Genomic DNA, 14,122 nt, shown 5'->3' with positions numbered 1-14,122 from the left:
AGCCGACTGCATCGTTTTACCTGCACGTGGGGAGTTCATATGTGGATCAGCATTGTGTGTGGAGAGCCACACCCTGATCAATGCATTTTTTCCCAGACTTTATGCAGGTGCCATTGATCAGCCAGCAGGAGTCGTAATTGCATCAATTATGAGGTCCCTATCCGATTTTTTTCATAAGTCTATTGTCTGTTTTTTTTCCCTTGCTCATAAATATACATACAGCACAACTAATTTTTGGAGACAACATTTTAACAGTCAGCTATTTACAAAACCAATTTAATGTTTTGGTTCATTTTCCTGCTAGCAGACCAAATTGCATCCAATAATGAAGAAAATGTATCAGTTTTCTGTAATTAATTAGTTCCACTTGTAGCAAAGCAGTCACAGAGCATAATACTACCATATTCATGCTTAAACAGGGTACAGGGATTTTTGAGTTTAATCTCTAAATGTCTAAGACCTTAGTCAAAAAAGCTATTTATTTTTTATTATAAGCAACAAGCTTCAGTCAAGCTTTAAGGTGCTGATTCTGAAACAGAGGCTTATTTACTGTACAAGAGTCTTTAAGGTCAAGGTGATGTGAATCTCACTTGACTGTCAAGAGTGATCCTGTGCTCTAGCCTGTCTTTAATCACTGCTGACCTGTTTTGGTGTTTCTTAGGTTACATCTATCAACTATCAAGGCACATTTTATCTAGCATAAGGTTACAGTGTGGGTTTCCTTGGCAGGAGACCACTATTCCAAGTAGCTTTTAATGGGTGCACTTAAAGTAATTGGCCATATTCAGTAACAAAGAATTAAGGCCATGCTAGAGACTTAATAAAAATTTTACACCACCAAATGAAATTGCTTTATGAATACTTTTGACCCAGAAGATTGTTTGAAAACCCACAATAAGTTTATGAAAGAAATCAAGTTTCAATTATTTAGTAACAGATAAAGAACTGTTGCAGACACTGATATTCCAAGATTGCCATGATGTACATCCCTGGTAATATTGTGTACATTATTAAACATTATAATAATATACAGTATTATGCATTATTCACACTGGTACACACACACTTTTACATGTTGTTCTAAAAACTATTATTCACAACTCTTCTTCCGTTCTTTTTAACTTTGCTAACACTCCTTCTTCAGACAATGGTCGTAGCATTAAAGGTACCCACAACAACAATTTCATAAAAAAAACACATGCCAGTCTGTCTGCTTGCCTGCCAGCTGGATGCATGCTAAGGCAAATAATGAATGCTGGGTTATGAAAATAAATGCTCTTATTTAAAACACTGGTTTATAGTCAGCATGTGAAAAATAGTGATGTGTATTAGTGGCCAGTTCATTGGGTGCACTTACAATGTTTTCTTTAATTTTCTTACATACAGCAACCATGTAGATGCACATTGTTGGCATATATCGATCAACCATAACATTAAAACCTCCTCCTTGTTCTTACACACATTGTCAATTTTATCAGCTCCACTTACCATATAGAAGCACTTTGTAGTTCTACAATTATTGACTGTAGTCCATCTGTTTCTTTACATACCTTTTTAACCTGCTTTCATTCTGTTTTTCAATGGTCAGGACCCCCACAGAGCAGGTATTATTTAGGTGGTGGATCATTCTCAGCACTGCAGTGACAATGACTTGGTGGTGGTGTGTTAGTGTGTGTTTTGCTGGTATGAGTGGATCAGACACAGCAGTGCTGCTGGAGTTTTTAAATACCGTGTCCACTCACTGTTCACTCTATTAGACACTCCTACCTAGTTGGTCCACCTTGTAGATGTAAAGTCAGAGATGATTGCTCAGCTATTGCTGCTGTTTGAGTTGGTCTTTAAGATTTTTAGTGGTCACAGGACGCTGCCTACGGGGAGCTGTTGGCTGGATATTTTTGGTTGGTGGACTATTCTCAGTCCAGCAATGACAGTGAGGTATTTAAAAACTCCAGCAGCGCTGCTGTGTCTTATCCACTTATACCAGCACAACACACACTAACACACCACCACCATGTCAGTGTCACTGCAGTGCTGAGAATGATCCACCACCCAAATAATACCTGCTCTGTAGTGGTCCTGTGGGGGTCCTGACCATTGAAGAACAGCATAAGGGGGCTAACAAAGCATGCAGAGAATCAGATGGACTACAGTCAGTTATTGTACGTAGAACTACAAAGTGCTTCTATATACTAAGTGGAGCTGATAAAATGGACAGTGAGTGTAGAAACAAGGAGGTGGTTTTAATGTTATGGTTGATCGGTGTATGTGTGAGAACAATGCTAGGTTTACCTACAATTTACAACTTAGTCTATGTTGTTGTTTTTTATGTACTTGTAAATATTTCTCAATAGCTGTGTATTTTTGGCAACATGCACTGTCCCACATAAAAAAACTGCATGATTTTTAGATTACCATAATATATTTTATAACTATTTCATATGATTGGGTTTTTGCAGCTGCATTTGTTTCCCTTTATCTTTTTAGATGCATGTTGGAATTGTTTTGTCCTGTAAACTATCATAATTAGCCAAGCATTTTTGGAATCCTTGTAAAGCTTGCTTGTGCATTTAGGTCTTTGGTACACAAATGGTATAACAGCCAGTTTCACAGTGAACTTACAGTAATTTGTATATTTTAGTTGTTATGTTATAATGCCAAGATGGCATTTTTCTATCCAAATCACTCTTTAATTCCCCCTCCTCTTTTTCACTGTTTTCATTGGCTAGTATCACACTCTTGGATGGCTGGGGGTATGGCTTGAGCTTTTCCTATTTGTCGGTGTTTTATTTGATTTGCATGACTCGTTTTGTATTGTTTTTGTCATTACTTAAATATCTTATTTCAAATCCCCCCAGTAAGATCTGTTTTGTAAATGTTCTTACTTTCACTTTTTTACTTTTATTGGACGATAGTTAGAAATCATCACCATGTGTTTCCTCCATCAGGACCGTTCAGTCAGATCAAGTGCAGTCTCCTGGGCTCCACATCCGACTCAAACCTGACCAAATACAACACCATTAACAAGATTCCCCTCATCACACTCAACTTCTCAGAGACCAACGATAAGCGCCCTCCCTCACCACCCTCTTCTGAGAAAACCATAATTGCTCCAAAAGTTAAAGATCGCACACACAATGTCACTGAGAAGGTCACACAGGTGAGAGCTATACTATGTCAATTTCATTTCTTGTTAAATTTAAAGTTTCATTCAAAATTTGGACATGCTCCCATTTATGTTTCCATGTTTCTTGTTAGTTCCATGATTATCCACAAGAAACAAACTACTGCACTTTTAATTGAATGCACTGTTTATTGGATGAGTGTAACATATTAAAATTGATTTTAAAACATTAAATGTTCATATATTATTTTGTGCCCTTTTATCTAATACAACCCCAGTGTAAAAAAATATGCTTTGATGTTCAATTCCTTTTTTGACCTATATTTCATTCAATTCAGACACTGGTCCTGTTCCTCACTAGCCTGGAAAACACAACAAAGGTTGACGAAAAAAAGGTGGAATTGGATTTGCACATTTACCTCCTCCTACCTACTAATATTTTTAATGTGACAAATACAGTTTTTTTTTAAACCATTAAATTCACACTTACCTGACATGATATTTTGTGAATATTTACCTTATATAAAATAAGGCCATTTAATCTAATAATAAAAAGATGTGCTCTGCCATAGTGGTAGAGGACGTTTGTTAAAACCCATGTAAAGGAAAGTATTTGCATAGAGAGCTGAGTAAATTGCACACAGGCAATTAAGATATTTGCAGTCAGCCACCCTCTGTGCAATCTCAATCTAAACAGGATAATTTTTTATGTATAAATAGATGTTCATATGGAACTTGTGTAGTCAGCCTCATGATCACTTTTTGCTAACAGTTATTATTATTACTATTATTATTATTGGTAGTAATAACTACATTACTCTGACATTACTCTGACTACACAATGTGCACCTCATTAAACAATTGCAAGACTTTACAAAAAAGGATTTCTAAACTTTTATATATGGGCCTCACTGCATTTATATTTAAGGCCAAAAGTCTTCAACATACACCAACTCTTTCTAACAGAAAAGATGCTGACAAGAAGTTTTTAGTAGTTACTGTGGAACTGCTGACATTTATTTAAACACTGTGACACATACATGGTGCCCTTGAGCCTGTAATATTTTCTGCAACTCTAAAAATATTATAAAATCTGCTAGGTCAGAACTGTCACAATGATTTTTGCCGTTTTTGCTGAGTCTGTTGCTAGCATTATTTTTAAAAAAAAGTTTATATATCAAAAAAACAACAAAGCTGGTTACTGAAAACATTGGAAATATTGGGTGTGTTCTAAAAGCTAGCTCTGTACATAGACAGCATTTTACGTCATCCTATGCGCGCAAGAATGAGGCTGTTTGAAATCCTAGATGCCTTAATAAGCTGTCTACTGAGGTATTTTAAAATTTCAATGTTATTTTGACTCAAGAACGAGTGAGCATCGAAAGCATCCTTAGTGATCAAGGCAATCCCAGCATTCAGTGCGGCAGCTCTTCTCTCACAGAAAAATAAAAAAAACATGGCGAAGGGTGCGGAGTTATTTTAAAACGTAAATAAATTATCATTGATTTTTAATTTGTATAAACTTGCACAAGTGTATTTATTTGCAAGTTCGGGCTTGTCAGCGAATGTAACCGTTTTCGGTACACAAAGGGAGATGTTAGGTGACATGCTAGCGCGCTGTGCCACCCCATCCCATTGGTTTGAATGGCAAGATGCTAACTGTTAGCTTAGTAAGCATAACCCGACGGAATCGCTGTCTACGTAGTGCGTTCGAATAACTTGCCTTGTAAGTCATTGACTTATTACAATCCTCTCTACTGAGGCAGCTGCCTATGTAGACAGTAAGACAGCAAGGCAGCTCCCTAGGTTTTCGAACACACTTATTTTCTTTGTACTTTTGTCAGTTAAATAAATGTTCAAGAGAATTAACAAATCACAGATTCCTGTTTTTCTGTTTTCACTCATTTAATTTTTTTGGAAATTAGCAATGGGTGTGACAAACTTTTAAACTAAGTAATTAGAATGGGTTCATGTCCATTTTTGCCATGTTGGGTTGTTTGCCCAACTGTAGCTGTTACTAAGCAGATGGTCAGTGTAATCTCTTTAGCACTTAACAATTTTATCAAAGCGAACGAGTTGGACACTCATTAATCTGCACATTGGCATCTGAACCACAGAGGCTGCCTACACAGATGAGCATTGAACAGAATGTAATTCTCCATTACTCCCCCACACACAAGCACAAACACACACACAAACACAAACACGAACTCCTGTGAGATTTACTAAAATGCCACTGTAAGACAACATCTATTGTTTCTTGTATTTTAACAGCTTCATCTTGTGTATCTTGAAAAGCAGATGAAAAGATTGTGATATTTATGAACTCTCAAGGCTGGAGTGAATGCTTATATAAAACCATTTACAACATGAGGTTCATTAACACAAAGACCAAACAGCCACACACCACTGAATACAAACCCTATAAAAACTTAGATTTAAAGAACAAAACCTACAAACAGATTACAATTGGCTTAAAGAAAAAGTATTGTTCTGTTATTTTATTAATCTGTTAACAAAATAACACACTATACACTGATCAGCCATAACATTACATACCTTTTTAGCCTGCTTTCACCCAGTTCTTTAATGGTCAGGACCCCCACAGGAATTGGGGTGCTGGATCATTCTCAGCCCTGCAGTGACACTGACATGGTGGTGGTGTGTTAGTGTGTGTTGTGCTGGTATGAGCGGATCAGACACAGCAGCGCTGCTGGAGTTTTTAAACACCGTCCACTCAATGTTCACTCTATTAGACACTCCTACCTAGTTGGTCCACCTTGTAGATGTAAAGTCAGAGACGATCACTCATCTATTGCTACTGTTTGAGTTGGTCATCTTCGAGACCTTCATCAGTGGTCACAGGATGCTGCCTACGGGGCACTGTTGGCTGGATATATTTTTGGTTGGTGGACTATTCTCAGTCCAGCAGTGACAGTGAGGTGTTTAAAAACTCCATCAGTGCTGCTGTGTCTTATCCACTCATACCAGCACAACACACTCTAACACACCACCACCATGTCAATGTCACTGCACTGCTCTGCTGAGAATGATCCACCACCCAAATAATACCTGCTCTGTAGTGGTCCTCGGAGAGTCCTGACCATTGAAGAACAGCATGAAAGGGGGTAACAAAGCATGCAGAGAAACAGATGACTACAGTCAGTAATTGTAGAACTACAAAGTGCTTCTATATGGTAAGTGGAGCTGATAAAATGAAATAATGGTAAATAATAAGCTAAGAACTTAACAGCAATCATTTCCTACATCCCAAAAAAATCGAATCTGGTTTAAAAAGCACATCTAACATTTGTTAAATATTCTTAGATGAAAGTAAACAATCAAATCCCACAACACAAACATATTTTTGTAATGAATAAAGCAGATTTCATTTATTAAGAAACTTATAAGGTTATTGCATTAATAAAAAAATAAATACAAAAAGTAACAGAACTCGACAAATTATTTATTACACATAATTAATTTAACGAACAAAAGCACTTTATTTTGTGATTGTGATTACTTCTTAAAGGCTAAATCAGCTTAAAAGGCTTAGCAAAGGCTGGTAAGTTTTAAAGGTCAGGTTTAAACAGTTTGAAAGAAAAAAATACATTTTATTTAAAGTCTGCTGGTCAGTTAAACAGTGTTAGATGTGTTGAAATGACACTAACGTGGCTGTGTTTTGTACTGTTATTAGTGTTTCAGGTGCAGCTGCATATTTGGAGATTTTAAATAGTACCAATATCGACAAACCTTGTTTTTTTCAGGCACACATACCCTGGAACACATTGTAGGTGTTGAAACTATAGCTATAGCTATTTAATGTATTAGTGGGTAGTAGGGGTGGGCGATATGGCCCTAAAATAATATCATGATATTTCAGGTTATTTTTGCGATAACAATATTTTTGGCGATATAACGAAACACTGAAAAATATTTTATTTATTTTGAGAAAACACTATTGCAAAAAAATAATGTTCAGGTTTTATTTAGAATTAATATAAGTTAACACATCGTAAAAAAATTTAAGAAGTATGTAAGAATTACGCACACTTTTCTTTATTTTGTCTTTCCAGTAAAAATAATGTAACATAATGTAATGGCGAAGTCAGACAATTTTCATAGGGGTGGCTAGACTGAGACCATTGCTCACACAGGGGTCGCACAGAAACTGATACCTTTTTTTATGTGGTCACTCATTTATTTACCTACACAGGCAGTGAGTGCCATGTAGAATTACATCACGAAGACCCGCACACTAATAATAAGCTTTTTTTCTCTTCATTTTCCCTGACAAGTAAAAAAAACAAAATATAGCAACCTTAACATTATGAGGAAGAATTTCAAAGATATTCCTTTGCAATACTTTATCATTTGGCTGCCAACTTGTGTGTAATGATGACACTCAATTGAACCCCAGAACATGCCAGTGTGAATGCATGGAAAACACATTTTAATTTTCTTTCAACAATATGATACAGACTGACCAACACTATTAAGCCAAATCAGCACTGAAAATTGACTTTGCTTTTAATAACCTTCTTCAATGCTGGAGCTTTTTAAAACGGAATATTTTCTTTTAAATAGAAGTGTTATTTAACTGCTATTAAATTGTTTCCCAACAAAATCAGCCCAATTTGGCGGATAAACGCACAATCTGGCAACACTGGAACGCGCAGAACCCGGTGGCACCTTTACTCGTAGCGCGCCACAATTACTACTAAGTACAGTAGTAGTAGTACTAAGTAGTAGTACTACTTCTGTGTTGTTGGTGGAAATTAATGTTAAGAGTATTCCTGCACTGTTTGGTGGAGGTGCGCTGTTGAATTGCGTCCCTGTGTGAACCTGCGTGCAGAAACACTTCCACAAAAAAGTTGCCGGCAAAGCGGTGGTTGGGGTTTGGGTTGCCAAAGATTAATTTATGGTGGACTTGGAGTTTTGGAACGAGCTCCTCAACTGCAGAGCAGTGGCGGAGCCAGACAATTTTCATAAGGGTGGCCAGACTGAGACCATTGCTCACACAGGGGTGGCACAGAAACTGATACCTTTTTTTATGTGGTCAATCACTCATTTACCTATACAGGCAGTAAGTGCCATGTAGAATTACATCACGAAGAATAATAAGCTTTTTTTCTCTCTTCATTTTCCCTGACAAGTGAAAAACCAAAATATAGCCTATAACCTTAACATTATGAGGAAGAATATCCAAGCTATTCCTTTGCAATACATTATCATTTGGCTGCCAACTTGTGTGTAATGATGAGACTCAATTGAACCCGAGAACATGCCAGTGTGAATGCATGGAAAACAAATTTAAGATTTCTTTCAACAATATGATACAGACTGACCAACACTATTAAGCCAAATCAGCATTGAAAATTGACTTTACTTTTAATAGCCTTCTACAATGCTGGAGCTTCTTAAAACGGAATATATTCTTTTAAATAGAAGTGTTATTTAACTGCTATTAAATTGTTTTCCAACAAAATCCGCCCAATTAGGCGGATAACCGCCCAATCTGGCAACACTGGAACGCGCAGAGCCCGGTTGCGCCTTTATTCGTAGCTCGCCACAAATACTACTAAATAGTACTAGTAGAACTATGTAGTACTGCTTCTGTAATTGTGTTGGTGGTTGACATTTATGTCGCGTATTACTGCACGGTTTTGGGGGAGAACTACTTTGAGGTGCGCTGTTGAATTGAGTACCTGCGTGCAGAAATGCTTCCGCAAAAAAAGTTGCCGGCAAAGCGGTGATGGGGGGGCCGGAGGGGTGGCCGAAGATTCATTTATGGTGGCCATGGCCACCACTGGCCACCCCCTGGCTCCGCCCCTGCTGCAGAGCCGCTTTCCGCCATACTCGTTGCTGTGCCCAAATGACCCACGTAACGAACGTACGCCATTTGCGTAGCTATGTGACGTCATTACGTAAACAACGCAGAATATCGCTATTATTACGATATGGGATTTTTTGTATCGTTTTAAAAATTATACCGGTATTATCGTGAACGATACGATATAGCACACCCCTAGTGGGTAGGACACTGTTGGCTTTATATACTTTGCTGGAGTATTATTCTCCTTCCAACATTGACATTTAGGTGCTTATAAATCCCAAAATACTGCTGCACCTGGTATATTCTGACCACTACAGCACACACTAACATGCTGTTACTATTAGTGTCATGGCAGTGGTGTGAATAGTTCACCACCTAAATGGTCTATCACCATCTGGTCTGTGGGCCCCACTGAGGCAATGCGAGAACTACAACCTCAAATCAGAAAAAAATGGGACAGTATTGGAAATGTAAATAAAATAAAAATGCAGTGTTCCTTACATTTAATTTGACTTTTATTTGATTGCAGACAGGATGAACCTGAGATATTTCATGTTTTGTCTGCTCAACTTATATACCACCGCATTTCAGGCCTGCAACACATTCCAAAAAAGTTGGGACATTAAAGCATGTACCAATGTTGTCATTCCTTTTCACCACACTTAAAAGACGTTTTGGCACCGAGGATACCAAGCGATTTAGTGTTTCAGGTTTTATTTTGTCGCATTCTTCCTGCAAACACATCTGATTTGGGGTTGTACTTTTTATAGGAGAAAACCCATAGGGACTAGTTACCAACTTATTTTGAAGAAGATGCCTGACCTTTACTGTACACTCCCTGTTTCCTAGGTCCTGTCTCTTGGTGCTGATGTGCTTCCAGAGTACAAACTCCAGACGACACGCATTAACAAGTTTACCATCCTACACTACAGCCCATTCAAAGCCGTGTGGGACTGGCTCATTCTGTTGCTCGTCATCTATACTGCCATCTTTACTCCGTACAGCGCTGCCTTTCTGCTCAACGACCCGGGGGAGGAGAGAAGGCGTGCATGTGGATACTCCTGCAACCCACTTAATGTCATAGACCTAATTGTAGATATTATGTTTATCGTGGACATTCTTATCAACTTCCGCACCACATATGTCAACATCAATGAAGAGGTGGTTAGCCACCCGGCCAAAATTGCAGTGCACTATTTCAAAGGCTGGTTCCTCATTGACATGGTGGCTGCTATTCCTTTTGACCTGCTTATATTTGGCTCAGGATCAGAGGAGGTGAGACATGTTAGTCATATCAGTGAACATGTGGAAATTATTATTATAATTACTATTATTATTATTATTCATTGTCTGTTTTACCACCACTTTATCCTGGTCAGGGTTGTGATGGGTTTGATTCACTGAACGAAAAGCAGAAAACACCCAAGACAGGTCACCAGTCCATCACATGGCAGAATTTCACAGACTTAGAGCAATTTTTAATAGCTCCAGTTAGACTGACTGCATCTCCTCTGACTTGATCACTGAGGGGAAACCCACACGGATACAGGGAGAACAAGCAAACTCCACACAGACAGGATCCCGGCCAAGCCCTTCTTGCTGTGACACAACAGCGCTACCCACTGCACCACCATGCCACACAAAGTGTATACAGTATGGTGTAAATCTGACAAGGCAATGAGTATCCTATCAAGCATCAGAAACTGGCAGTCTTATCAAGATTGATTACAGCACAGTACATAGATATTGTGAATAAAAACTCAGAAAAAAAGAATCAGAAGGGCAATTCGGGGTTTAATTCATTGTAGAAATCTTGTATATTAACTTCATGTAATCTCTTCTCTAGACCACAACTCTGATTGGTCTGCTGAAGACTGCCCGTCTGCTACGATTGGTGCGTGTGGCACGTAAGCTGGACCGTTACTCTGAGTATGGTGCTGCCGTCCTCATGCTCCTCATGTGCATCTTTGCACTGATTGCTCATTGGCTGGCATGCATTTGGTATGCCATCGGTAATGTGGAAAAGCCTTACCTGGAGCACACCATTGGCTGGCTCGACAATCTGGGCACGTCCATCGGGAAGGAGTACAACCATAGTGACCCGTCTTCCGGTCCGACAATCAAGGACAAGTACGTAACAGCGCTGTATTTCACCTTTAGCAGCCTGACGAGTGTCGGCTTTGGTAACGTCTCTCCCAACACCAACTCGGAGAAGATCTTCTCCATCTGTGTCATGCTCATCGGCTGTGAGTAGCACCATTAGTTATTACTTAACCCAGTTTAAATGCTTAAAAAATTTCCAAACTTTATGTTTTGTTCTAAAGAAGCAACATGTGTGTACAACTGTAAACAATATCACATGCAGTTATGTAAAAATAGGTTTATTTTATACTTTTATTGTTTCAGTATTTTTGTAATTTTAGTTTTTACTGACTATATTAACCTAATTTTATTAAACTATTATTATTATTATTAGTAGTAGTAGTAGTAGTAGTATTGGGTAGTAAAAACTTCCCAAAAAATCCCGTTAATCCTCTCCTTTGACCTCAGCCCTAATGTATGCCAGCATTTTTGGGAACGTGTCAGCCATCATCCAACGGCTGTACTCCAGAACAGCTAGGTATCACCTGCAGATGCTTCGTGTTAAAGAATTTATTCGCTTTCACCAAATCCCAAACCCACTGCGCCAGAGACTTGAGGAGTACTTCCAGCATGCCTGGACATACACCAATGGCATCGACATGAACATGGTACGCTAACATACTGTGCATTCTGTGTTTGTGTATGTATTTGTCTAATGTGTTTGTGTGTGTGTTGTTAAGTTAATGTGAAATGATATTTCTTTTGGTCTTTTTTATTGGTAAAACATCTGATTTACATTCAAAAGTCTAAGTACACTACAAATTATTTTTAATCTTATTTAAAAGGTTAATACTTCTATTTAATAATATATTAGTTTAATTCACTGTTGTCCATATAATGATATGTAATTCATATAATAATGTAATGTTGAAAATTACTCAAAAATCGAACTGAACTTAACAAATTTGTTTAATAATTGCCCCCTGGCCCAGGTGGCACAGAGAAACTCGGTGTTGCCACCGGTCGGCATAATTGACAGTGCCTGCAGCAGACACGTCTCTGCTAGGACAGGATGACCGGACTATGTAGGTGGGGTCTTCAAACGCTGTGTAAGGATCCTGACTGGCAGATAGAGAGGCACCTGTGCAGAGTGCATAGGTGAAAAGTGGTTCCTCTAAGGACTGCGCACAGCTCGGAGGAGGCGTGAGCAGCAATATACCCACCTCGACTGCAATCAGGGATCCCCAAGCAGCAGAAGACAAATTGACAACACTAATTTGGGGAGAAAATGGGAGAAAATGCATAAATAAAATAGAAAAAATAATATTATAAAACGGATAGTTCCGGTCCTAAAATCTGATTGGCTGAGCCGCGTTCGAAGCCGTTGTAAAATAAAGCAATAAGCCACGAGAGGCCGTGCATTACTGTGATTTTAGCACGGGGATGACGTTTTTGGCACGACGCGAAGCGGAGTGCCTAAAACTTCTTTCCCCGTGCTAAAATCTTAACAGTAATGCACGGTCTCGAGTGGCTTATTGCTTTTATAAAACGGCTTTCAACATAAAATATAATAAATACAACAATGTTTAATTCATAAATGTATTTATTGTGTATAAACTTACAATAAAGCATTCTTCCGCGACGCAAAATAGTTCGATTAACAGTGTTGCTAGGCAACATGAGGGCGAAAATAACATTAATTTTTTCTATTCAGTGGCGTATTAATATGGAATGATGTGAGGTGGTCATAGGTGTGCGTTTATCGGGGATTTTACAACGGCTTCGAACGCAGCTCAGCCAATCAGATTTTAGGACCGGAACTATCCGTTTTATAATCCCCGATTATGTTGTATTTATTATATTTTATGTTGACCGCCGTTTTATAAAAGCAATAAGCCACTCGAGACCGTGCATTACTGTTATGATTTTAGCACGGGGAAAGAAGTTTTCCCCGTGCTAAAATCACAGTAATGCATGGCCTCTCGTGGCTTATTGCTTTAATAATTGCCCCCTAACTTTATAACTGTTTCCTCCACCTTTAGCAGAAATTACTGCAAATAATTATTCCTTTATAATTTGATATTAGTCTTTTACATTTCTGTGAGAAATAGTAGCCCACTTTTTTGTATGACTTGTTTCTGGTGTTGTTATAGCGTTACTATTTAAGTCGGGACTTACAAGTTGGCTGCTCCAAAAAATTTTTTCAACCAATATGAGTGAATTTCTGTTTGTATTTTGGGCTTATTGTTATGCTGAATAATTTAATTACATTGGCGGTTTGGCTGTCATAATCTTTTATTTAATTTTGGAATTTCAATAAATGTCCTTAATAATCCGATTGTCCTGCAGCACAGCATTTCCACCCCCGCACACTACCACCTTCATGTTTGACTTCCCACTAAAAAATACTGTTTTCTTTTTCACCAGACACAACAAAACCTTTGTTGTCTAAAATATAACATTTTGTTTAGTCTACAAATGAAACATTAAATCAAAGCTTGGGAAACATTTTAGACCAGTTCTAATATTTCTCTTTGTTAGTTTTCCACACCCTCCACACCCTTACATGAAACATTTTTTACCTTGTTTCTTTCATGTAGTGGAGTCATAAACTCCGGCTATGTCTGTGTTCACTGCTCTGTTTATATATTTTAAAGAATAAACTCTGTAATACTGTTGCAGTAAAGATGAGCTCAGTTAACCATCATCACAGGTTTGGGCCTTCTTCATCAAATTTCTGTAACAAAAATCTGATTTAACTCTCAACTATCTTAGGTTGTTAGCCTGGTCAAGCTTTTGTAGTTGATTTAGAGTTGATTGTAGATGGATTTAGAGGGTTTTGGATGCTGGTCAGGCTAAAAACAAACTGAACAACCAGCTTACGTAGCTGCAAACCAGCAAGATAACTTCAAATAATAAAACGGTTTATTATTTATTTAGTATTTTATTGTTTGTTGTTTTTTATTTATAAATTTTTTTATATTTTAGCTATATTTCATTAATTATTTATTTATTTAATATAAATTTTTTGTATTTTTATTTTTTAGCCTTTAAGGCGGTATGATAAGGGCTGCCAGATACAA

The 14,122-nt window shown here is 37.9% G+C and overlaps 1 protein-coding gene across 1 annotated transcript in view; it reads left to right on the top strand.

Moving 5' to 3' along the window:
- kcnh7 (potassium channel, voltage gated eag related subfamily H, member 7) overlaps window positions 1–14,122 on the top strand; it is a 65,811-nt gene that overhangs the window by 28,216 nt on the left and 23,473 nt on the right. Inside the window, exons 5-10 of the mRNA XM_062997724.1 lie at window positions 1,145–1,165; window positions 2,727–2,750; window positions 2,946–3,157; window positions 9,807–10,232; window positions 10,804–11,203; window positions 11,508–11,707. Coding sequence (XP_062853794.1) covers window positions 1,145–1,165; window positions 2,727–2,750; window positions 2,946–3,157; window positions 9,807–10,232; window positions 10,804–11,203; window positions 11,508–11,707 — 1,283 coding nt within the window. The remainder of the gene's footprint in view (window positions 1–1,144; window positions 1,166–2,726; window positions 2,751–2,945; window positions 3,158–9,806; window positions 10,233–10,803; window positions 11,204–11,507; window positions 11,708–14,122) is intronic.

The sequence above is a fragment of the Trichomycterus rosablanca genome, chromosome 6 (genome assembly GCF_030014385.1).
Source record: "Trichomycterus rosablanca isolate fTriRos1 chromosome 6, fTriRos1.hap1, whole genome shotgun sequence".
Lineage (NCBI taxonomy): Eukaryota > Metazoa > Chordata > Actinopteri > Siluriformes > Trichomycteridae > Trichomycterus > Trichomycterus rosablanca.
Note: the sequence above shows the minus strand (reverse complement) of the source record. Positions and strands in the feature narration are given on the sequence as shown.